At 36.3% G+C, this 27,216-nt stretch overlaps 2 protein-coding genes across 3 annotated transcripts; one reads left to right on the top strand and one right to left on the bottom strand.

Annotated features, from left to right (window-relative positions):
• Nucleotides 1-391: 391 nt before the first annotated feature.
• si:dkey-14o18.2 (neuronal pentraxin-1) lies at nt 392-18,876 on the bottom strand. Its single transcript, XM_043218351.1, is given in 7 exon segments — nt 392-2,510; nt 2,582-2,761; nt 3,772-3,845; nt 3,848-4,021; nt 4,852-5,446; nt 7,429-8,514; nt 18,806-18,876. Coding segments are annotated over 6 exon segments (2,031 nt in total). The 5' UTR covers nt 8,227-8,514; nt 18,806-18,876; the 3' UTR covers nt 392-2,300.
• Nucleotides 18,877-19,025: 149 nt separating this feature from the next.
• Nucleotides 19,026-26,815, top strand: cacng6a (calcium channel, voltage-dependent, gamma subunit 6a). Of its 2 annotated transcripts, none has more exons than XM_043218353.1 (5): nt 19,026-19,123; nt 20,441-21,197; nt 21,285-21,359; nt 22,108-22,245; nt 23,660-26,815. In XM_043218353.1, exons 2-5 carry the CDS (start codon nt 20,813-20,815, stop codon nt 23,878-23,880), a joined length of 819 nt encoding a protein of 272 aa, XP_043074288.1. In that variant the 5' UTR covers nt 19,026-19,123; nt 20,441-20,812; the 3' UTR covers nt 23,881-26,815. The 2 variants fall into 2 exon arrangements, with proteins under 2 accessions (XP_043074288.1, XP_043074287.1); XM_043218352.1 differs by having other exon boundaries at nt 19,090-19,182.
• The last annotated feature ends 401 nt before the right edge of the window (nt 26,816-27,216 follow it).

Below are 27,216 nucleotides of genomic sequence, written 5' to 3'. Positions count from 1 at the left end.
CGTCTTAAAGGAACGGAGGGCCTACTTACATGTGTGAATAGAAACTCCATACACTCTGTCATTCAGTCTCATTTGTTTTCAGATGCTTAATTAACTTGGATTTCAGCGCTATTTTGGTTCAATCTAAACGTTTTTCTTCACTAGGTGCACTAATGTAATGCTTAAAGCAGAACGGCTGGAGTGATTAATGTATGTGGAAGAAATACATTTTCATCCAATCTCATAGGACACCTCAGAGCCGTTTAAAACAAAAAGAAACATATTATAATCATATAAACACCGTTTTATCATTATATGGTTATGATTTGTGTCGTGATTCGTTTTAAACCGGCTAGTCCAAAAATGCAATCTACTGTCATTTTATTAAATCCATGTCAGAGATATACTTTGATTAGTTGAAAATCATTACTTTATTTAAAAATAATTAAATACATGCTTGTCTCAAGTTAAGCTTGTACATTTTGGCTTAAAGGCATTAAAGACATGCCCAAACATATTGTTAATATTGAGTAAAAATAGGATATATACATACAGTATATCTGCTATATACATAAATTATAGATTATAAAGAAGAGAGAGAGCGACAAAAACAACAACAGAAAAAACTAAGTGCATCTGGATACAGATATATACCAAAGGCGAGGTTGAGCGGTTTTAACAGTTGATTTATGCAGTTCATTTTAAACAAACGCAAGCAAATGCATACAAATGCATGCATACATAAATCTGACCAGTCAGGTTGGAAGATTATCTAACTGGTAAATCTGTAAAGTGTCATTCAGGCTATATCTGTGTGTACATTTGGCCATCTAGTTAAAAAGTTTAACAAAACAATAAATGGGTTTTAACAATGAAAATGCATAACCTAAAAATGCCTCCAGATTATAGGTTAAATCCATAACAATAAGAAGCAGCATTTTAATAAACTGCTGGAGGTATGAATTCTGGAAGTCTTTGCCCACAATAACACATGTTCTAAAGTAACACGATATGTTTTTTTTAGACCAATTAAAGTTCACAAAGAAAGTAAACTTACATATGCAGTCAATAAAATCCTGTTGTGGTTTGTTAGAGCCCAAACTCTTAAAATTTATAAAGATGAGATGATGTTTATATTATATTAAATTGCACTAATTATGAAAAACGTAGTAAACAGAAAAATCTTTTCATAGCCCCACAACACAAAACAATGTATATACTGTAATTGTCACTGTAATCACTGCTTAAAACGATATTGTACTTAAGTTAATCATTCCATAATTAAAAAAATCTGTTCATTGTATCCTCATTGGACTTTCCCTTGCCCTCAAAACAAATATCTACAATATATGCATGTAACCATTTACAAAACATTTCACAGAATAACATTCACAATGTGCAATCGACTCATTTACATTCACAGCGACAAGTCCTCTTGAAGCAGCAGTCTACAAGTGCATGTGTTTAAACACAAAAAAGTGCATTATGTATTATGAAACAGAGAGTCTCTTTAATCCCCTTTTAGGTCTCCATGGACACCTTCTAGTTTCCCTGTATTTAAACCCTTTACAGCAGTCCACCTTTCCACAGGCAACGCTTGCCATCTTGTACATAGTACATATGAAAAAATCCCATCTTTTCCAACACTTCAGGTCTTCTAATGCAACAGAAAACCGCAATCTCTCATGCATGCACATTTTCCGGCTTTCTGTAATACAAATTTATATACATAAAAAAAACACAATTTATTTATTCTCCGGCATAAGTTATTCTTGATTTGCAAGACTAAAAGAGCACCTCAGGTTATAAACTACTGAAGTTCTGGCTTAAAAAATGCAGCATAAATGACATGTAATAATGCAGTAAGCCTTTAAGACTCACTGCTGCCCCCATGCTGCCTAGAGAGAATACAAAGCAACCAAAAAAAATATATTTGCAAATCTGTATTTCACTTAACATCACATAGATATAAAAACAGACCACATTGTCCCACCTTTTTTAATAGTACATGCCAACCGTCATTAATTGTTGTTGTGGAGAGTTTGAAAGTACAACATACTGAAGTTCTTCCATTAGTGTTTGGAAGTGAATCAAAACCACGCGATGGAGTTCAACCAGTCTGTTGACATCCTAAGTGCTTATCGATACGCAGTATGCAACTCTTAAATTAATAAAATGCTTAGTTAAATGACCGAGGCCTATGTAGACCTGCGTGGAATCCTATTATCTTCCACTGAGCGGCTGCAGTCCTCAGGATTCTCCACTTTTCCAGCCACACGTGAAGCAGAGGTGTGGAGAACCAGGCTCTGTTTGGTCAGATCCTAATGACATGGGTCGAACGGATACTTTGTGACGCCTCCGTGAAGTTCCACCATGGACTCGCTCCAGGTGATGACGTCGCCGGTGAGGTGGCTGGAGCAGGACGCTTGGTTGTAGATCTCAGTGGAGGTGAGCACACGGGACCACAGCTGCAGATCCGACATCTCGCCCACAAAAGACTGCGTGGCGTCGAAACGGCCGCCCAGTGTGTCCTGGGTAGAAGAGAGTCCCAGGTTAGCGCGCATGTGTTTCGATTATGACCGACTGATTCTGTGAGACATACCTGCTCCTGTCCGAGGATGAAGACTCCTCCCGGTTTAATGGGATGCCACGGGGATAGATTCTCTCCAGAGCCCCTTTTCACACCGTCCAGATAAGCCTCCCACATGCCATCACGTGTGGACCACGTTATACAAAGGTGGTGCCATTTACTGTCCGTCAGAGAAAGAGGAAGAGTAACTGCCTGCAAGAGGGCACAAACAAAATGTTTTGTAAATATCTAATATCGAATTCTGTCATAGACACATTTACGTATATATACATGGCATTGCATGTTTTTTTTTATATTGCGAGCCTTTTACCTAAGACAAATTTCTATCACTGCTTTATAACCCTTTGCCCCAGGACTAAAAATGAACTTGCAGTACCATATTTTATTAACTTTGTGATGATTCGGTTAAACTAACTGATTAAAACAATGATCTAAATTATAGTTAGGATTCAGTCTGAAACTTTCAGACAGCTTTCAGACATTGACTGAATAATACCAAAAGACTCTCTATACAAAAGTAACAGAATATTTTAAAAAAGAAAGAAAAAAATAATGAAAAATGTACAATTTACAGTTATAAATTCCCAATCTACTTCGTTCATGTAGACTTTTCATGATCTTTTTTCTTTAATTTTCTAAAAACATACATAAATGCATAATTTTTTACTTCTGATTTAAATGTTTTATAGTTTGCTTATATGCCACAACAAAGTAACCTTGTGAAAATGTAGTCTATGCACTTTATTAGCTCTAGACTCAATATGCTGTATAGCAGCATGCCAGCAATAGTTATAAACAGTTTAGTTGACAGCAAGTAAACAGTCATTGAGGAAAGAGGTCTGTCTTGTTTCCGGTTTAAAAAAAAAACAGTAGAATGTATTCACACGTCAACCACGGATAAGCCATTAACTAATTAGGCAGGATGATGCAAATGGATCAGAAGCCAAGAGGAAGAGAGAGATTTGCAGACTGTTGCAAGGGTAGGACAAGGGCAATGTCAGGGTAAGTCTGGTGACCCCTTTTCCTGACTGGTCTAGAATTTTATCGTGACGAACCTGATTACAATTATTTTTAGAACCTTATAATTGTATAATGTTATTACATTAAATACACTTCCAAGCTAAAAGGGTTTCGGTTGCCTGTGTTTAATAAATCTAGACCAGAGCGTGAATCTTTGTTTTAGAATTCTGTGATTTCTTTACCTTGTCATTTACCAGAAGCTCCATGGGATTGTTGCCCCATTCAATCAGGACAAGCTCATTGGCCTGACCGGGACGGAGTAGGAGAATGGCGTTCCAATCCCGGGACCTGAGCCCCCTTTCAACCAAAGACAGACTGTGAGGGCGAAGATCTCGCTCAGAAGGGTGCGCTTGATTCGCCCGTACATGTAGTTGGTGCGCATCGGGAAGCCAATCTGAAAAGCATCAGGACTCTTGGGCTTCTTATTTGGTCCTGTTAGAGGGGAAAATAAGAAACTGTGAAACGGGATTGCATTTCTAGGCAGCATAACATCTAAAACTCCACTGAAAACCTAAAAGACAGCTGGAGACAACTGGAAACTCTTTTACGGCGTTCGCATTTAACCCTTTCAGATCTCAAATACATACACAAGAAGCACAAAAATTTGATTTTAGTTGTACTCTAAATCAAACATTAATTATAATCAGACAATGAATAATAACAAAAATAAATTAAAGTTATTTAAAATAAAAAAATCTATGTATATATCTATCTGACCAAAATTCTACCCGATGTTGTTTGTGTTTTTTTGTGGGGACTGTGGGAAAATTCAATTTATCTGTCATTAAAAAGTATATATATATATATATATATATATATATATATATTTTTTTTTTTTTTTTTGATCGATCAAAGCTGACTCTAATATGATTTCTAACAATACAAAAATCTATTTCAAATGAATACTTTCTACTTATCAAATAATTCAGTAAAACATTCTGTGGTTTTGCAGCAAAACCTTATTATAATAATAAAAACATGACTTATTAATGCTTGATCACCATTAATAACTGACAGTAATTAAGCAAATGTTTATCAGCATATTAGAATGATCTCTGAAGGATCATTACAGGAATGAGTTAAATTTTAAAATGTTTAGTCATTTACATTTATTGACATTTAGCAATTTGTTCTTTGTGTTTGTATCTTTAGTGCTATTTTTTTTAATACAAAATAAAAATTTTTATAGTGCATTTACAGTTTCAATTTGATGAGGTAGAGTTATTTCAATTCAATTTAGCTCTACTTTTAGGACATATCACCTTGTTCTGGAGTTTTGTGGTGAAGGTTACTCAGCACTGCGTCTAGTTTGTTGATGGCTCCACGGACAGGTGCTCTAGACCCAGGTGGTTTGAATGAGGTTTGTGGGTGATGAGCATGATCATCATTTCCATGGTGTCCGTCATCATGGTGCCCATTGCCATGATGGCCATCGTCATGATGATCATCATGGTGGTTGCTGTTGTGGTGGCTGTCATGATGATCATCATGGCCAGTCTGATGATTGTCTTGGTGATTGCCATGGTGGTCATCATGGTGATCATCAGGGTGGTCCGTGTGACGGTCATAGCGATAACTATAATGGTGGTTACGATGGTTACCGGAGTGATGGTCATCGTGATGGTTTGCTTGGTGGCTGTCGTGGTTATCATGATGGTCCTCGTGGTGGCCATTGTGGTGGCTATTATGGTGGTCATCGTGGTCATGGCTATCCTCATGATGTCCATATCCGTGATGGCTGTCGTGATGACCGTAGTGACTGTCATAGTGATGATGGAGCTGTTCTTCCAGAGCGTTGATCTTGCGCTGTAGGAGGTCTCTCAATGAACTTGAATAGGAACTGGAAGAATTTCTTGCCTACAAGAACAAAAATAAAGACAGTAAACAACAATGTACAGTTTTTGCAAGATTGAAAAAATTTTTTGCAATGTAATGGTAATAACATCCAATGTTTTTCGGCAAATGATCTCAATTGTTGCACAAATTCTTCTTTGACCACAAAGACCTTCTTTCACCACAAATGTGAATGTTTTGTGAAACAGAAAGGTTCTTCAGAAAAGGTTTACTGTTGAATGATTAAAAATGATTTAAAAAAATTAATTATACCTGTATTCAGCCAAGGGCACATTAAATTGATCGAAAGTTAAGAAATGTAAAATTGTACAAAATCTGTGTATATAAAATAAACACAGTTTTTCAACCATCAGTTCATCAGCACTACCTGAAACAACAATAATAACATATTTCAATAATTTCTAAAAGGTCATGTGACATTGAAAACTGGAGATAGTTGAGCAAAATTCAGTTTTGTCATCGCAGGAATATTATTATTTTTTAAATAGACAACATTTAATTTAAATAACAGTAATATTTCCCAGTATTGCTGTTTTTACAGTATTTCTTAATCAAATAAATTCATCATTAGGGAGCATAAGAAAAACACTGAAAACTTGATAGACTCCAAACTTTTGGAAGGCAGTACGAGACGAGTGTTATGTCAGCCCCTCCTTCACTGCTAGCCCTCCTTCCTCCGATTAGCTGCAGCAAATCCAGCTTTTCTCAGCACCACAGCATTCTGCGCTAAATGGCTTATCAAGGCAGATGGGGCTAATTGGAGATGACAGCAACTAGCACATTGCAGAGAGCCGTCACCAGCATGCTGTGCATGCACTTCCTCTCCAAGACAACAATGATTGTGATCAAGCTTGTGGTCATGGGAAACAGGAAGAGCATTTCAAACAGTTCAAACTCGAAAACACTTGTACAACTTTAAACCCATTATCAGCAATTCACTTGTGTATTACAGATCAATTAAATGAAGAATTTAAATGCATGCTATTAGCTTCACTGCATGCTGTATTCAGTGAAAGTGCCACACTGTAGCTGGTTTAAAGCACTGATTGTAAGTGCACTGCAATCAATAAGCATTCAAATTATAATTGAACTAGTTTGTATTTGTACCATTTTTTTCAATGTGCTTTTTTCAAGCAAAGGGTTATGGCTAATTAAATAAGCGAATCCTGACTGGGCTGTCTAAACGGAAGACTGTGCTCAATCATCTGTTGTTGGCACAAGACGCAACCAAAGTGTATGTTACAGAAACAGAAACGAGCTTATGTCGTGCTGAGAAGTTGTCCTGAATACAGATCAGCCTGTGGCATGCAGGATAACCCCAAAAAAACAAATCCAAGCAGGATTTGGAAAATCTGGAAACATCAGGGGGTTACACTTTATTTTGATAGTCCACTTTAGACATTCTACTAACTATAAGTGACTTTGTTAATACTTATCAACTACATGTCAAATAATTAATTTGGAACTACATGACAACTAACTCTTAAAGTAGACTGTTAGGGCAGGTTTAGGGTTAGTAGAATAAGTTGGCATATACTAGTTTCTGAGCCAGTATGTTGTGAAGTATGTATATTTTAATGATTTCTGAAGGAACATGTGACACTGAAGACTGGAGTAATAGAAGACTGTGATCAAAATATAATTAAATATAATTGAAATATAATTAAAATATAATTGTCACCATTTGGAGTGGATCAAAAAAGTTAATCAAAGTTGCGATAAAACAAGAACACATTTTAGTTTTATTTTTTTTATTCTACGAAATTCATTTCAAATGTTGGCAATTTTTTTTAAATACTGATGTTTGAAATTGTAATAATATTTAATAATATAGTAATAATAATAATGTTCCTGTTTTCATTGTATTTTTGATTAAATAAATGCATCCTTGGTGAACACAGAGACTAATTATTTACAATTTTTATTATTATTATATTAATGCTATTATTATTATTACTTATTACTTTTTAAAGTTTCCCGCCCACCTGAAGATTTTCCAGCCTCTCCTTCAGGGCCTGCAGGGTTTTTCCTGTCTGTTCTGGGGAGAAGCTGTGTTTGCCCAGATATGGAGATTTTCCTCTGTGATGGTCACTGCGATGCCCGTTTAAAGGGAAGTGTGGGTCAGCATGGTGGCCCTCATAGTGGTGTGAGGAATGCTGGGAGTTGTGTTGTGAAGTGCCGTGATGGTTGTCTTCGTGGTGTCCCCTCCCAAAGCTCTCACAGAGAGTCAGTTTTGCCGTCAGCTCCCGAATGGTCTCTCGCTGATCCAAGATGGTCTCCTTCTGTCGCACAAGGCTCTCCCTCAGGTGAAGGATGGTGGCTTTGGCCTCATCGGAAATGCCGTGTCGGCTACTACTACTGCTGGCTCCGCTGTGACTACTCGGCAGTCCACTAACTGGCCCGTGATGTCCATTGCCATGGCCGTTCCCATGTCCATTGCTGTTTGGCCCATGTGAAGCCCCATGCGAAGCCCCATGCGAAGCCCCATGTGAAGTCCCATGCGAAGCTCCGCCTGGTGTAAAACAACTAGGGTCTGCATCTGCAGGGATAGGGATGCAAACAAGCTTGGGTTGCGTTCCCCAGTCATATTCCAAACCTGGCACGCTACTAACTGCAACCGAGGGTAATAAAAACAAAAGAAAAAGAAGAAAGTGGGAGCGAAAAATCCCTCCCCAGTTCATGTGTTCTGAAAAAGGTAATGCCATAATTGCATAATTTGTGCTTTTCATCATCATCGATTTCTTTTTTACAGCAGTGGGATGCGCACCATGAAAAGAGGTCATGGGAGAATGATCAGTGGATTCAGAAATCCACAAGAAATGTCCAGAAAACGCATTGTTTATACTGTCTTTACCACTTTTTGTAAGCACAGAATATTGTATCCACCTTGAATGGTTATAAATCCATCAAACGCAGACATCGCAGTGAACAAACTGGCTTGTCAAAATACCAGAGCAGAAGCAGGACCCGCTGACCGCTCTTTTGCCCCGGGCTGATGAAATATTTGGCACACCAGATCTCCAGTGTTTGGCAGTTAATCCTTTAACTTCCGGATTCTGTCAGGCACATCCCTGTAGATTAGAAAAGAGACTTCAGTCAGAATGAACCTGCGCCCAAAGGAAAAGAAACTTTTGGGGTTATTTACAATAATTGTAATGAGACAAACAAGCATGTTTTTTGCAGTAGTGGGATTGCATATGGCTCAGTTCTTGTTACTGAGTCGATCAGTCAACAAAATGACTTGTTGAGTCAGACGCGTCCCTGAGGTGAATGACGCTAACAGCTGAAAACCCCCTCGGCTATTGTAATCAGATTACTGTTACACGAACTTGATGCAAACGATGAAAGATGGCTTTCAAAATAACGTGAGCAGCCAAGCGATTTCGAAAGCCTGCAGTCAGAGGTAGCTAATGAAAGATGCATAGGGAGGATGGCAAACTATTGCTAGAGGAAACACATCAGTAAAGCGCTAGCTGGGGCAATAGAAAGTTACCACAATAACAAACATGACAAATACTGTGACAGAGCTCACTGTTAACTTTTTAATCACTGTTTAAGGGATTTTCACAAAACACTTGAAAAGCATACACCATAAAACTAAAATGCCTTTTAAATTCAAAGAAATAAGAATAGACAGACAGACAAAGATAACAAACAAGATAGATAGATAGATAGATAGATAGATAGATAGATAGATAGATAGATAGATAGATAGATAGATAAGAAATATATGAATAAAGGCTAATATTTGGCCAGATTTAAAAAAAAAAAAGTTGAAAGTTGAAAGATGCCATATAAAATAACATAGCGTATGATGATCTAAATGGAGAATATCAAACTTGTTTGATATTTAAGAACACATATTGTTTTCATTGGTAATACTTTAAAAAAAGGTTAATTAGTCAACATTAGTTTACATTAGTTTACTTCTACAGCATTTATTAATCTTACTTAATGCTAATTTAAGCATTCACTAATGCATTATTAAAATCACAGTTGTGTTCGTTAACAAAGATTAATACATGCTGTAGTTAATGTATTGTTCATTGTTTGTTTATGTTAGTTAATACATTAATATTATCAAATGTCACCATATTGTAAAGTGTTGCCTTTTCATTTGTCATGCGTCCATCTCCTATCAACAAGGCACATATTTCTGAATACCAAAAAAAAAGTTTGGTATTTAGTGTATGATGACCGGTTTTCCCTTTAAAAGTTGGTAAGTGTAAGACGCCTCGCATTTTTAAATCAGTTCAGATTTTTTTTTTTTTAAGATCTAAGTAGTTTCTACCTGGAAGTATCAAATCTACCACCTCGCAGGAAGGGGCTCTCTTACTCTTGCGTCTCCAAGGTTGACCGTCTAATAGGATCTAGAAAGGCTTAAAGGCCATGGTGGATTGGCTTGGCGTGCTTACGGTAGTCTCTTCCTGCAGTACTGTCGTGATCACATGTGTCGGTGACGGTGGGTCATAGTCTGCCGATTATGAGCAAGTTCAGAAACACTCTACATGTGGACTCCTAAGAGGCTTGCCTGAATGTGTTTCTCACGCTGTACAGCACGCCACTCTAGACATATCGCTAGACAGAGCTCATGAAATCCTTGTGTGACTGAGACGCAATAAGTGAGAATGTGAAAGATCAAGGTGATTGCCAAGGGCACTTTGGCTGTCAGCTTAGTTGGACTTGCAGCGACTGTGAAGAGATTTTACAGACTATTCAGCTGTATAATTAGAGTCCACCAGACATGGCTCTTGGGGGCTTTTCACACATCATGTGTTCTTGCATTTATAAACAGTGCAACAGAGTAGAACAGACCTTAGGGTTATTCATATTTTTTCATTTTAAGCCCATGTACGCAAGTTTTTGAAATATCAGTTTCAAAATCATGGTACATTCCTAATAAGCGTTTTGGATTTTGGGCAGATACAGAAGCAACAAATGCATGTGTAATTCAATCGACTGTAATTATGGTACATTTAGGACAGTGATTTGCACACAAAAGGATAGCTGACCTAAAAATTTTAATTCAATATAATATAATATGCAATATGCAATATCATATGTAATATGTATCAACATAATATGGTATCAACTTAGAATGAGCTATTTATATACACAGCGGGTCCCTTATGTAGAAGTCGCCATGATGTTTGTACAGTATGCCTTTAAGGACAAATATAGCGCGTTTCGTTATTATGGTGAATACAACACTGTCACGCAAAGATGAACAAGTAACAATACTATTCGCAATAAGATTGATTTATTGAATCATTGATTAATATATTGATTGAATAACACAGTTGACTGTCTCTGACTACGACACACTCCTGTATTGGTCACCGTAGCTTCTCTAAACGGAAGGGTGAGCAGGGGAACGAGCCGCTGGTTGCACAATCACAATCCCACCGATAGATGTCGCTAAAATTCACACGCTGCACCTTTAAAAAGGTACCTACCGAAAGAATCATGATACATGAGTAACACCTGCCCTGCTGTAGGCCCTTGATCTCAACCTAATTGTACTGATGGTTAAATGAATCTGTTGAATCATTCATAGTCTGCTGGCTAATTGAGAGCATAATTAGATAAAGGGAAGCGGACTGGTGCTAAGCTCCTTAAATCTGTCTGTATCATGTCACAAACAGATGTCATGGATGCACTTTTAAACTTGATTAGCTCTAAAATCATGCTTATTTAAATGGGTCATATTTTTACATAACTACATAACATAGTATTGCATACTTTTTTTTCATCTTTAAAAAAAAGGACTTGAGGGCTGAGTGAGCATGCAGGCATTCAGAGATGCACAGTAATGCATGGTCGGTGTTAGACTAAAGGGTAAATAAAGGTCTGGACTAAAGGTAGACTAATGGTCAAGAAAGCACCAACCGGTCAAATCCCACAAGAACAAGAACCATTTAAGAGATCAACAAGACTAAATCAAATTTGGGATGGTTAAAATTAAAGGACGCATTCAGGTTTGCATCAGCAAAGAGCTGTAATATTCCACAAGACTTCCTGGCTGCTCGGTATGCATCACTAGTTGCTTAAAAGCTTTGTGGTTAGATTTTATCAAATGAGAGGTAAGCCTAAACTCTCTCTATAGTGTAAGAAAACCATGCATGCAGCCCATATTACTATATACTGTTTGGTAGTATCACTCAGTACTTGTTTAATTTTAAACTAACAAATACTGTAAAAGTGAGTAAAATGTAACCAAAACCTGAAATAAACATCCGTACAAGGCATTGCTCAGAGTTTGTAACATTAACATGAACAGGTGTCCCTAGAACAGACATATTGAGATTTGTTCACCTAATGTGTCGGGTCAAAGTACTTTATGAGGTAATCTGTCTTTTGTTGACCACATATTAAATCTATTAACACATCCAGATACATATACAAAATCCTTACTTATTTACATATGGCAATTGAAAACATGGCTGCATATATTTGAGAAAAAGATGATCGCGAATCCTGAGGCTGTTGCAATCTTTTAAACTGACCCATTATAGCATCTCTAGTAAACTTCAAAAAAAAGGTAAACATTACAGTTAGAAATGCATGTTTATGCTATCATTACTGAAAAATACTGAAAAAGACAGTTAAGGTCCGCAGGTATTCATTTCTGTTTTCATTTTATAAGAACAATATTGTAAAAATACAGCGTGTGTGATTTATAGGCCAAAACCCATTCATAGACAAATATCCATCACAATAGTCATGCATTCCACTACTAAAAGACATTTCCCCACTATATTTACTGTACATGGTGTGTATGCATCGTAAATGAACAATATAATCAATCACCTAAATATGTATGTATAACGTCTTTTTAAAACGTCTATTACAAAACACACGCAAATACTTATATTTCTCCATAAAGGAACGTTTCTAAGAGTAAAAACCGTTTTCCTAAAATCACAAGGCTATTTATGCTGAACAAAAGTATAATACGTGCCGTGCAAAGCTGAACGAACATTAATCGCACAATAAAACGGCACGACTGCATCACATTTTCTAAACGACACCGTACCTTCAGAAGTAAATTCGAATGAACTCCATAAGAAAGTTGCCTTTTAGTTTTCTGGAGAGAAAAAAAAAAAGATCCCTCACCTGCAGTCAGTCACAGAGTTGGGGCAAGTTAGTCTATTCCAAACACACTGATCAGATTGAAAGGGATTTGCTTTAGGGAGGATAATTTTAACTCTCTCCACTCCCCCATCTATCTTCCCCTCCCTCCTGTTATCAGTCCTCTTTACATTTTGTAGCTTTAAGGGTTCTTTTAATCGTATTTTCTTGCAAAACACTTGCCTCATCGCCTATTCCTACAAAACTGGTAATCTAAGGAAATCTAATGGTTAACTGAGCTGAAATTACACAGTTTAATACCGCATAAACAATGCAGTGTTATTTGAGCATTATATATAGTATTTATTAAAATTAGGTTTCTTTTTATACGTTTAGTTTTAATGTTTCGGTAATTATTATTCATCTTCTTTAACGTGCATTAGATTTTTTTAACCATTTTGTATTATTTATTTAATTTTTTTACATTTTATTTTTATACTTTATTTAAAACAAATTTGTATTCAGTAACTTGTCAAGGAAGTTTCTTTATGATATTTATATTTTGTTTTATTTCAGCTTTATTAACACATTTATTATATTACATTTAGTTTTACTAACGTTAACAAACACCAATGTATTGTAGATTTCGATAGAGTCTCATAACTGTACTTAAATATGTTTCATAATCCGCACTAATTGTGTTTGTGCTTCACACTAATTGTGTTGGCCGAGGTGCTAAACTTAGCCTATCAAGTCACTGCTGACCCTACTCAATCTGGTTATGGCATCCTGATAATAGATTCTGCTCAGGTGACCTGTGAACAAACCTGCTGGCACAACCACAGCGTTACCAACTCCAACAGAAGGATACACGAGACGCTTTTGGTTTCTGTTAGGAAATGGAGGACGCTCTTCATTTCAATATTTGCATTTTTCACAGTAATCTGTCGTTTGAAACAATGATGCTTGAAAGTGAAAAGGGACAGCTGGCAGCCCTAACCATCTATGATATAATGGGCATCAGTACTAAAGCTATTCACGCACAAAAACGATGCCAGTTGGCCTAAAATGGAGAGAAAGTGAGAAAGTGCAGACAGGCAAATACAAACAGATGAACAGGAAGACTGAAATATCTAAAAGGACTGCCAATTTTTAAAGACAAAAGGTAAATAATAATAGTTAAACAGTGCAGTCTTTGACTTTGTTTTAGTGCGGTATATTATATACACTAATTCAACGCTGCATTTATTTTATCATTAATATACTGAATATTATTACAATTTAAAATTGATTTAGTGGGGTATTTTTTAAAATGTAATTATTTATGCCATTATTCCAGCCTTCGGTGTCGTATGATCCATCAGAAACCGTTCCAATATCCTGTTTTGATGCTTAAGAAACATTTATATTAATGTCGAAAAGTGACTTACAATGTATACAAAAACTCGAACGAGGCAAAATGAATGATCTAATAAAACTAAGCGCAAATTTGAATAATCAATTAGTTATTTTAGGAAACAAAATTCATGCAAAAATCATGCCAAACTCCTGCAGGTAACCCCAAACAACATTACCGGAGGATCTGGTTCTAATCTGTGCTCAAAGGCTGCTGAGAGAGTCTCAAATAGACTGCAGATCGCCAATAATGCTCCAGATTGGGGCCTGTCCAAGTGAGGCATCTGCACATTTACACCAAGTGCATAGAGGGCTGCTTCCTGAGCGCTTTCAGCCTTAACTTTGGACACATGGGGTTGGTGCACTACTTTAAATTGGATGAGCCTTTCACACACTGATGAAGAGTGAACTTGCTGGAGGCACTTCTTCCTCACAGGCACTCCTGAGCTAACGTAAAGGACCCGCTGTCGGACTGGGAGGAGTCAAAGCATTCTGGGGAATATAACGTCTGAAGGGGTATCAGTAGCAACAATATCAGTGGCAGGGGTATCAGTGGCAACAATAGCTGAATGCGATGTCTGACTTTGAATTATTTTAGATTCCTGCTTTAATGGTGTGGAAATATAATTGCAGTTGGGCTCGTGAGAGAACAGTCTTGGAAGCCAAATGTTTCGCTGAACTGATATGCGCTTCACATCTGGACAATAAACGGTTTGCTGGAAACCAGTGTGCGCAGCTTTACAAAGTGCTGCGAGAAAGGAGAAATTTTTATTATTTGCAAAAAAAACTACAAAAATTGTTCAAACTGATGATTCAATGGCTTGTTGCCAAAACATCTGATTGCTGACTGCTCTATTGCGAAATAAAAAGAAGCTGCAAATTAATAAGCAGAAACAGTGATTAGCGATGCTTTGTGAAAATCATATTAAATGAGATAAAACACATAGTTCAAACAATAGTTCACAAAAAAATTAAATTTCTGACATTAATGGGTGCCATCAGAATGAGCTTATGTAATTCAGTCAAGAAACAAGAAACAAATGCAACTTTATGAGTTTCAACTATATTGCTTATTGTATTAAAAATAATTATGTATGTGACCTTGTACCACAAAATCATTCTTCAGTTGCATGGGTATGTTTGTAGCAATAATCAAAAATACATTGTGTGGGTCAAAATGATAGATTTTTCTTTTATGTCAATATATTAAGTAAAGATCATGTTCCACGAAGATATCTTGCAAACGTACTACTGTACACCAAAACTTAACTTTTCGATTAGTAATATGCATTGATAAGCTGTTCATTTTGGCTTTAAAGGTGATTTTTTTCTATATTTAGATTTTTTGCACCCTCAGATTTTCAAATAGTTGTATCTCAGCCAAATATCGCCCAACAAACCATACAATGGAAAACAATGGATATATTCAGCTTCTAAAAATCACATTTTTGAAAAATTGGCGAGAGTGACTTGATCTTAACGTTCCCTATATTCTTGACAATAAAGGTTTACAAAAAGAAACATTTTCGGTTCTCTAAAGAATCTTCATCCCCATTTTTCATAGTGTGAAGAATTTAGTCATTTTAATAACTGAAGAAACTTTTTGGATGTTAAAGGAACACTTTTTTTTTGGAAATAGGCTCATTCTCCAACTGCCCCAGAGTTAATAAGTTGAGTTTTACAGTTTTTGAATTCGTTCAGCCAATCTTTGGGGATTCAAAAACGGTAAAACTCAACCTTTTAACTCTCGGGGAGTAGGAGGAAAAAAAAAGTGGAGTGTTCCTTTAAAGGTTCCTAAGTTCCTTCGTGGAACAGCAACAGTGAATAAAGAACTTAACTAATTACAATTTATATTGTTTCTCAAGCAAAACATCCCGATTTCTGAGTGAGCGGTTCAGGCTCAGGTGAATGGCTTCCGCTGCTGGTGTTGTGTAATCATCCACTTACAGATGTAATTGATCCTTAATTAACAGCTTCTGCACTGATTACTCCGTAAGTCACTCACCTCTGTTTGGTAAGCGCTACAGCGACTCTCTGCTCGACTCTTGGCTCCTACCATTAATCAATCGCTATATATACACCACGTGAACTGTAGCGTTGTTTAGGAGTAGAGTTTGGAGAGGAATGACACGAATGAGAATGACCGGGCGGCAACACGGAAAACTGAGTTTTTCATTGTGTCAAGCTCCATCGGGAGTAATCTCTTTATCTCTTTCTCTCCTGTGCGTCAGGAAGAAGCTTAATGCTCACACGCACACACTTCGGTGGCACACGCTGAGGCGGTGAGGCAGTATGGGCCGGGTGGGAAACGAACCCCTTTGGCCATTTTTCCACAATGGCCGATCAATGTCGAGTTTAAGAAGTGAGTGAAAAGCTCATTTTGAACAGAAAATAGAATTGTATTATATTTTACAATCACAAAAAAATATTTAAAAATGCACTAATTTCAAAATAATTCCAGGTGACTTGAATGAATAAATATTTTAATTTATTTATTTGTTCTTAAATTAGGCTATTAGTTAAAAAAGGGAAAAAAAACCCATTCTGGACAATTCTTCTTTTGGTGATGAGGCATTTCCCCAGCTATTAATGTCATAAATACACTGTTTGTAAACAAAATTACAAATGCAATAATTTAGTTTTTCTTTTTTCTCATTTTTTGACTACTACAGTCCCCTTATTCTACCCTCTCATCTGAAGTGAAATCATTTTATTTACCAATATATAATATAATACGTAAGGTTTTAGACTGCTATGTATTTTGCTATCACTCAAATCAAACTAATACCTTTAGTTCAGCTGATGTTTCCGGTCTTCTACAAGGGAGAAAATAGCAGTTTCTAATCTCATGCATCATTACACATCTAGAGCAGTCCACTAGACACGAGTAAAAGATGAGAAAGTTGACTGGGAAAAAATGTTTAACTACACTAAACGTGGTTTATTTTTTTAATGCTCACCGAGGCTATATTTGTTGAATCTGAAAAAACCTGCAGTAATACAGCAAAATTATTCATATTTATGATCAGTGTTTATAATAAATGATAATTATCCGCAGTTGTAAGTCGCTTTGGATGAAAGAGTCTGCAAAATGACTAAATGTAAATGTGTGTTGCTGCTTGACATGTTTGGGAATTTTTTTTTTCAATTCTTTCAGGATTCTATGACAGAATCAGAACGACGTTTTTGAAATTGCCATCTTTTGTAATATTAAATATGTCTTTACCGTTTGAACCAATTCACTGCGTCCCTGCCGAAAGACTGCGTTCATTTCTTCAGCAAAAATGAATTAACTAAACAAAATAAATAAATAAATAAATCGCACTGGCCCTAAAAACTGTTAATCAGTAATGCATAGTTGCTTATCAGCCTTGTTAAGCACTTGTGTTTGTTGCCCCCAATAGAAACCACCTGGCTTGTGTCACATAACTAATTTGAGTTTGCGACCCCTGTTATAGGGGATTAATTTCCTGACACTGACAGCCATTATAAAAATAGACAGATGCCATATTATACCCTCTTTAATAGGCTGATTGGATTTCTGGAGACGTGTTGAGGCACCATTACCTGGTGGCGCCACCTACTGGACAGTGTTAGAACTGCAATGGGCTTTATAGAGGTTAGTGAGTGCACAAATCAGAGCCATCACCATGCTGAGCACATAAGACTGCAGCACAGTGTCTGTCTCTTTCTCGCTGGCTCTCCTTTCTTGTCGGTCTGATAAGGCTACATAATACAAATGAGCACCACCCATGTCAGTACATCATAGATCCATTGAACGGACTGAATACAGAAGCACGTCGAAGCTGCAATCATCTCAACAGCACAAATGAACAATAGCTCACCTGTCATCATTTACTCGCCCTGACGTCGTTTACGAACTCGCTCGGCGTTCTTTTTTCAAAAGACGACTGCCATTTACCATCACCGTATTGAAAGAAAGACTGGTGACCGAGGTCTCCGTGCCTGGCCGAGTCAAATCTTGGCTTGTTCGGATATGCGAAATGCTCATTAAGGAGTAAAATGTAAATATATTTAACCCAGTGGGACACCGTACAGCAGGGGCCCCTCGCGCACGGCCACGGACACAATTCACTCGACGTTCCAGCGTGACATCAAAAGGGGGCTTTACATTTGGCTAATCCGCATAACTCACATTTACATAACATCTGTAAATAGCCACCTTGACCACCCTACTTAACTAGCTGTCAAGAAGGTTTGAATTGCAACATGTTTGCCTTCTTGGCAACCAGAATCATTTTCCTGTTCGCATTTTTACCAGATTTTCCATCAAAAATGGACTTTTTTTTTTTTTCAAAGATTGACCGCCAGACTATCAATTTACTAACACATGCACACACACACACACACACACGTATATATATATATATATATATATATATATATATATATATATATATATATATATATATATATATATATATATTACAATTAATTACTTAACTGATTAAACAGACAGACATACAGACAGGCAGATAGATAATAAAGCAAAACAAACTAAATAAAATACGTTCGACATGCACTGTTTTATCGGGTGTGCAGATCCGGTTCTACAAAAAAACGAATTTACATGTAACGATTCCTCAATATATAAAAATCAAGTTTAAATAATTAAATAACAGCAACAACAACTACAATTTGTGCCGTGCAGGCAGTTTAAATCAACATTTAAAATAAATTGCTACGCTTAAAAATACTGACATTGACACTGCTTTAGGACCGCAGGCCTCATTTTCCAAGAATGAGCCTCACAGACACCCATGCACATGCGTCCTGTAACCTCAGCTCTCGAGTGGGCTCGGTGCCACCATTTTTAATGTCATTAACAGGTGGCTTTTTAAAATAGAATCAAGAAATGCTCACGCACATACTCACACACATAGCGACGCAAGAAGATACAAACATCACGCTGGCATGGAGACACACACTGAAATCTCTCAGACACAGCAGAGCAGCCATGAAGTAACAATTGACAGACAGAAACAGACTCAGTGCCAACATCCCTAAAAAAAAACACTGATATCATTATGCCCGGACATGGGCGTGATCTTTTTCAGAAGCATACAACCCCCCCCTCCACCCCCAAATACTAGCGCTGTGCCATATCCACGTCCTCCTCCTCTTTAAACCCCTCTCTTACGTACTTTCTCTCCGTCTTGCAGAAACCCCCAACACGTATTCGACACTCGACAGGTCAGCTGCTTGTTTGTGTTCTTGTGATTCACTGTACCTGCTTTGTCAGCACCGTTAAGGTACAATTAAAAGTCATGTTTTTTGTTGCAGAAAACTTTTATTTGTCGGTCTGGAGCTTATGCGCTTTTTCAGATACTAATATACTAGGCACAACGTGTTATGCTTGAACAACAGGTCGTGTTTGAAGCTTTTTATACTATATCCTCTGTGCTGTTTGCAGTATTAGCGCGTTGTGTTGTTACTTAAACATGCCGTGGTTTTGCACATTTCTTTATTTCCTGCAAGGTAAATCAATCAGGGGTTGCATGAAACATTTTTAGAAATATGCTTCTGAGAAATAGAGTTTCTGCTTCCACCACAACAGCAAACTAGATTTTTTTTAAAAAATGCACAAAAATAAATTTCAAGTATTATTTGTTAAATTACATTGTTACTATTAAGTTACAATACCTTGTATGCCAAACTATTGGATATTATCAGAAATTAGACTAATGGTTTTGAAATCAAAATCATGGGCGGTTTGTTGTGACATGAAAAAAAGTCTCTTATGCCGACCAAGGCTGCATTTAGTTGATAAAAAAGACACTAAAAACATACTATTTTATTTATTTAAAACACTGTTTTGTGTATAAGTGTGTTTTATATTTTTAAATGCAAGTTATTCCTATTATTCTTTTTCAGATCATTCTAATATGCTGATTTTCTGCTCAAAATTTCTTATTATTATCAGTGCTGGGTTTTTTGTGCTGCTTAATATTTCTGTGGAAACTGTGATTTTTATTTTCAGGATTAATATAAATAGTATAGACTATATGTAATTTAGAATATAAATAATATAGATTATAAATACAGGTACACGATATAGATCCATATGGAATCTAGATACGTAAAAATAGCAATTATTTTAAATACAATATTTCAGTAGCAATGTCTTTACCGACACTGTTAATCAAGTCTATAAGTCTATAAATGGCAAACATACTATAATTTTATAGTACAGCAAGTAGTCAATTTCAAAACACAAACAATTTTGGTCACTTGTTTAGGTGACTTTCATTGTATGGAGGAAAAACTCAAATTTTATATTTAAAAAAATAAAGAAAGAAATAATTTTAAAGAAAAATGACATGTAACACTCTAAAGACAAAATAATAAAATATGAAAAACATTTTAAAATATAATAAAAATTATAATAAACTGAATTATGACATACTTCTTGAGACGTACATGGTAGCATATATGACAACACTCCATTTTCCTCCATTAAACAGAGCTTAAGTTTGATTTACTGTTTCATCGTGTTCTTGATTTTTTTAGATTAACCAACATGACCAAACCCTGACTCCATCATCTCATCTTCAAGCTGTTTTATCATTCAGCACTCTTTGTATGAATGGACCATGCCTTTCCCTGTCCTACAGCTCCCATCATCCTTCAGCTGGCCTTAACGCCTCCATTATTAACATCCTCAACCGCATCTTCTTCTGCTGAAGCCTACATCAGAAACACATTAGACTAGCCCAGATTGATCGCAGTGGATCAATCTAACCCAGACTTCTCCAGCACTAACCTTCTTCGTTTGTCCTCCCATCTGATTATTTTGACCTCTCACATCTAAGAAGACTTAAATGTCCTTTCAAAACAAGCCTCTCATTCGTTTGTCTGGATCTCTGAAGCTGCAAATCAATCATGTGGTCCACGTTCATCGTGCAGGATGAAGAGGTAAGGACGGCAAACACATCAGCTTCCGGTGGCCTGGAAGGGTTTTTGGGATCACGGGGCGGTGGACGCAAGCGCCGACACAGAACGCACTCCAGTTCTGGAGATGGAATTAGCGAAAGCCAAGAGGGCAAAATCAAGCTGACGTTGTTCATGGCTGTAACCGGCATCATGCTTACTGTGCTCGGGGTGGGAACAGAGTTCTGGGTGGAGCTTAAACCACCCAAGAGCTTCTACAACAATCAGACTTGTCTGGTAGCACATTATGGCTTATGGAAATGCTGTACCAAGACATTCTGGGTGTCAGATATGGACCCAAAGCAGGAGACCTGTGGGCCTCTGCACTTACAGGGAGGTAAGACGTTTTGTAAAAAAAAAACTGGAGTAGGAGAATTCTGATTAATCCACCAGAATAACGTTACCTTTTTGGATCCCATTACAGAATCCAATTGCACCTTCTTTAAGTTCTACACCACTGGAGAAAACATTGTCCTATTTCAGAAAACGCCAGAAAAGGGTGAGTCATCCCACATCCTGCTCTCTATCTTTAGATCCGTAGCACTAATGTGTCTTTCTTTGTGTCGTCACTGTGCTGACCCCACATATGCATTTTTCACCAAAACATGATAGCCTAAATTGTGTATAAGCAGCAACAAATAGCATGAATAAATAATATGATGGAAATGATTGGTTGATTGGAGATTTAATGCCATGGCAGCTTCCTTCATGACAAGTAACAAGTTAAAAATATTTGTATCAAGGGCCAAAACACTGTATTTTTATTAACTATAAGGTTAATATGAATGAAAATCCTAGCGAATGCATTGCTCCACATTCTCAGTGCACAAAGCTCAAGCAAATTTTCTGAAGATTGTTATGTTTATAAACATATTTAAAGATGCACTCAGTAATACAGTTAATGATTTTCACTTAAAACAAATGTTAATAACAGCCACAGGAAAAACATCCATCCCAGTGCTAACGGCAGCCCGTATATGACGGCAAACCACCTAAAAACAACAACACAGTGGGTATTGAATCCCCCAAAATTTTTTCGCTGGTAAAAAAGAAGAAGTCACAGAAATTTAAAACATTTATGCATTCATGTCGATATAGAGTCTAAATACACTGAAACAAAAAAGAAACCAAGCCTTACTGAGTGTAGCTTTAAAGCAAAACATGCTCTAAATGTCAACTCGGATCAGTCTGTGTGCATTATGCCATCATATTCCTGCTATTTGTTAAGACTCCCCTTCTCCCATCAGATCTGACAGTAGCGTCGGCCATGTTTGCTATCATTAGTCTTTTCCTGATGGTGATGGGAGCTATCTGCATTATCATGGCAGTAAGCAAAGGTGTTCAGTTCTTCTTGAAGCCAGCCGCTGTCTGCTTCATACTGTCAGGTAACATTATACGATACCGACCTCTAAACCAAATTTTACAAATGCATTTTACACGATGCTTTTATATTTTATAAGTCTGGTGTTGGTAAGGTTTTTGACTCTCGTTAATAGGCCTGGCACAATAATCAATATATTAACTTATCGCACAATATACGTACATGACCTTAATAATTTTTGGTGATGCAAAATATTGCCCATTGTATTTACATTAAACAATCGGAACAAAAAAAAAAACATTATAAAAAAAACACACAATAAAATGTTTTCTGCATTCCATTTGTGCCTGTCTCGTACATAACATGGTGTAGTTATGAGGTGCTAGTACAACTTTTTAAAAATACTTCTTCAAAAAAGGTTTACTTTGCAGATATGGCCTTGTTTAGGGATCTGTGCCTCTGTGCATGTAGGGGTCGTGTGTTTCAGCAATAGTGTGCACATTTTCACTTTTCAGAGAAAAAAAAAGGGAAAACCTGTAGATGGATAGATCTCCATAAAAGTATTTTGTGCATTTGTCTTTTTCTACTTGTAACAAAATGTGTATTTACTATTAATTTACTATTTTTTTTAAGGTATGTAATATTTTGATCATTCCACGATCTACATATTTTTAAGAATTAAATGTTTGTTGTCAATTTAATGTGTGTAGGCCTTCTTGTATTATTATACTTATGTTATATTATGATTATACATTCAGTGGCATAAAATGGTCTTAAAATGACAATAATATCACTTATCGCAATTATTTATGGGGCAATATATTGCACAACAAAAAGTTGTTATCGTGACAGGCCCATTAAAAAAAGTCTCTTTTGCTCACCAGGGCTGCATTTATTTGATCAGAAATAGAGTTAAACAGTAATATTTTCCCATTATTAAAATTAAAATATATATTTTACAGTGTAATTTCTTACTGTTATCTTCAGTGTTGCCTGATGCTTCAGAAATCATTCTAATATAATTTCGTTGGAGAAACCATGATGCATTTCATTTCTAAAAAACAGCATCTGTTTAGCTTTTGAACTTCTAGCATTATAACTTTTCATTCATTTGAATGTATCATTGCTAAAAAAGGTTAATAACAATAATAAACTTATACTGACCATGAACATTTGAACAGTAGTATAGGTAGTAGTATTACAGGTTTTAATAATATTATCGGTTGTCTGTTTTTTTTTATATATATGTTTTATAAATGTATGCTAAATGACATGCACCGTACAAATACATGTGTAAAATAAAAACAATTTCTAGTCAGTTCAGAAGCAGAACTAGCCTAAAAATGTATGCTAACACAAAGGGTCGTTCAGAAAAGACAATTCCCTTAATTTCATATTGCTAAAAAAGAGCCATACAACGTAATTTTACATAACTCTGATGGTATTCTTTTTTTTATCCTCTCTCTGTCTCTACACAGGTGTCTTAATCTTCCTCTGCCTCATAGTTTTCCACCAATCAGTGCTTTCTTTCCTAGCAAGTGACCAATCCATACCTCTACATCATGAAATGTCATGGTCAGTGACGTGTGTGGGCTGCGCCGGGGCTCTGGTCATTGTCGCCGGGGTCTTGTTCTTGATCCTTGCTCTTCCATACAGTCCTTGGGAAAAATGCTTACCTAAAAAAAACAGTGACATCTAGTGGCGTGGGGGCTGTAGCGCGCGTCTCATTCAGATTTGTACTAATAAAGTGGAACAGACAGCAACAGTACATGGTGAATCTGGATGTATATATATATATATATATATATATATAAAAGCAATGGTTGGCAATGCGATTATGTTGTGCATAAGTTGGCACTAGAGAGGATGCTGATGGAAACGTAACAGGAAGTGAGCCAGACATTTTGGCAGAGCGTATGTACCTTGAAAATGAAAGTGCCTAAAACAATAATACATATAAGCTCATAACTTTTACATAATATCACATTTTTGGGAAAACTTGTGCAATATTTAATTATTGGTTGAATTCTATCTTTTGTTATTTTAATGTTTTTAAATGATATGAAACATATGGCCTAGGTAAACTTGATGCTGTATATTTTGTTTGACTTTATGTACAGTTTGAGACATTTAAAGGTTCTGGTTTATGTTATATTTAACCTTTTATGAAGATTGAGGTATAAATTGAGGTAAAATCATGTTACATTTTTGAGACAGAAGTCTAAATGCCATACTGTAGTTGTGCTGATATATATTGCGGTATAAATGTATGGCATGATTGGGCTTCCAAACACCGACAGCACTGTAAAAACTGTTTTAACTTAAAATTATGTTTTACCCCGCCGACCTACAATTTCTAGTTTGGTCAACTAAAATATTCCAGTTGTCACTTAAATTAACTTAAAATTTCAAGTTGACTACACTAGAAAGTTTAAATCAGCGAGGTAAATTATTTTACGTTGAAACAACGTAACCATTTTTACAGTGTGTTATTAAAGTTGTAGGTAACAGAAATGAAGCTTATTTGTGCTTTTATGTTTATGTCTATGCAGACATTTTCAAGCTTCGATTTGGTCTTGACACTAAAATACATCCAAAAAAACCACAAATCTTTTCTTCTTCGTGATGTGGAAAACAGCCTTCACGTCTCGTCAGTGAGGCAAATAAGAAAACCACTTGAAATCCATAACAAAGCTGCTTGAGATACATGAGCGAATTTATTGTGTTCCCGGTGGACGCTGACCGTTTATTAACGGTGGCGCCTTAAACGCGAAGCAAACACGTGGAATTGCATATCTGAAAAACAACATGACCACTCAATTTATTATATTTATATTCGGAGAGAACTGTAGCATTGTAAATAAATAACAAATAAAGTAATGGCTTTTCACAGGAACACAACTTTAAATGTGCTGGCTGATTTGCAAAATTATACATACTGAGAAATTGATATTTCGGAAAGAGACAGGCGATGGAAACATGTCATCGATTTTTTTTTTTTTTTTTTTTAGAAGAGGGCAGTTTAGGCTTTCGAAAGGAACTTTAGCTACGCGATGGTGCGTCCAGTTCTAATGAAAATCTGGTTTTGGGTTTGATCTGTGGTTTTAGTCTGGCAGCTGACAGCACCAGTGAAAAGCCCACTTGATTCATCTCCGGTTCTGACCAGCCCTCTTCATCTGGAGGTGGTCGCTTGACGACAGCAAGAGACGAAGTGAAATCAAAAGCATTAATTAAAAGCCCCATCGTCTGCTGCTGCTGCTCCTGCTGCTTCCCATTGTGAACGCTGACACTAATGCCGATCTAGAATCAGTTACTGAAAGTGTTAGAGGAAAGCAGATCATAATAATGAGAAACTTTCATTGTTGGCTGCCTCTGGTGCATGACAGAAATAGCTTTCCTACTGAGTTGGGCTAGGTTATGCAACAATCCGAACTAAGAAGTGCTGGTTTAAAAGTCAAACTTTGAGCGTTTCATTTATTTATTTATTTATGTTTAGCCTCTTAATGTGAATTTTTATTTTTAAAAAGAATGTTTGGATGAAAGTATTTTTGCAGGTGTGCAGTGACATCTGGCACCACAATGATGTACTCTGGGATTTTTCAACAGACAATTTGCCTTTTAGTGTTTTTTTCCTATAGGCAAAACTGAAGTAATGCTTCCCATTTAAGCAATGTTTTCTGTCTTTCTGGTAGTTCTGTTATTATTATTATTATTATCAGTTTTGGTTTTGGTTCTGACTATTTTCAGGATTGAAATTTGACTAAATGGAAATTACACATTTTTATATTCAAATATTTGTGCATTATATTATATTATATTATATTATATTATATTATATTATATTATATTATATTATATATCCTCTCAGGTGTAGTATTTTTAGTTTTATAATTTTGGAAGGTCTTACTGTGATTTGAAAAAATCATTAAAACAAAGTGTGACAAAAATTGAATTCATAAATAAAGAGTGGTAAAGATCTGTGTATGCATTGGATCTTATTCTAAATCTTTTATTGTCCGACTGAATAGATATTGCGCATTTTTGTATTCAAATAGTTTCTGGGTGAATTGTAAGTACATTTTGTGCATATTATATTACATTATAATATATTATATTATATTAAATGGATGGATTTATATAATATAATATAATATAATATAATATAACATAATATAATATAATATAATATAATCCATTCTCTGCTATCATATTATATTATATTTTCAGGTGTAGTTTTTTAGCTTTATAATTTTTTTTGACTTTAAAGATCTTACTGTGCACATGACACATCAAATATCAAAGTGTGATATCAATGCCTTGTTTATAAAAAAGAGTGGTGCAAATATGTGTATGCTTTGATTCTTATACTAACTCTTCCTTTGTCTACTGTCCATCTCTCCTGCATCGGAGCACTTGTACATATGCAGTCTACACATGCACTTCAGTATTTGTCAGATATGTGAAATGACATCCATGCCGAAGCCAAGATTCTATTGCCTATTTCCATCCATTCGTTTCGGATGTTTGGCATGCTCTCTTGATATGCATTACTGTTTGTGCCAGTCATCGAGCGAACGCGGTTCCTCTCCTGACTTGGATTCATGCAAATTTATCATAAAGAACAAAAACATCAACCACTTGCCTTCGTACCTTGTTTCTTTTAGTCACTGTCACACAGAAACACGTGTCGTTTTCTTTTTTGACCTCCTTCCAGATTTCCATCTCCCCGTTCATCCCACTCATCTCATTTCCTCCCTTCTGCTTCCTCTAAATTTAGAGCGTGGCCAATCGCGCTCCAGAGGACGTAAGCAACACAAACATGGATTAGAAGTGTGGTTCCCCTCTTTTACAGAGCCACCCAAGCCTCATGAAACAGTGTCCATCGGTATAACTAATTAAATTTACGCTAATACATTGGCTGACACCGGTATGGAGTGGACGTTCGACTCAGTTCAGCTTGGGTTACATATCAGGTGTCTACCTTCAGTGTGACCTAGATAAATCTGCAGGCCACATGGCAACTGAATCTTCTGAT

This window comes from Puntigrus tetrazona, chromosome 19 (genome assembly GCF_018831695.1).
Source record: "Puntigrus tetrazona isolate hp1 chromosome 19, ASM1883169v1, whole genome shotgun sequence".
Taxonomy (NCBI): Eukaryota; Metazoa; Chordata; class Actinopteri; order Cypriniformes; family Cyprinidae; genus Puntigrus; species Puntigrus tetrazona.
The sequence above is the reverse complement of the archived record's forward strand: the minus strand, read 5'-3'. Positions and strand labels throughout refer to the sequence as shown.

Excerpts from the sequence above, each read along its gene's own strand:
- cacng6a (XM_043218353.1), top strand. The coding sequence starts at position 20,813 with ATGTGGTCCACGTTCATCGTGCAGGATGAAGAGGTAAGGACGGCAAAC. Across the intron at positions 21,198-21,284 it reads GCCTCTGCACTTACAGGGAG|AATCCAATTGCACCTTCTTT; the intron begins GTAAGACGTTTT and ends ATCCCATTACAG. Across the intron at positions 22,246-23,659 it reads TGTCTGCTTCATACTGTCAG|GTGTCTTAATCTTCCTCTGC; the intron begins GTAACATTATAC and ends GTCTCTACACAG.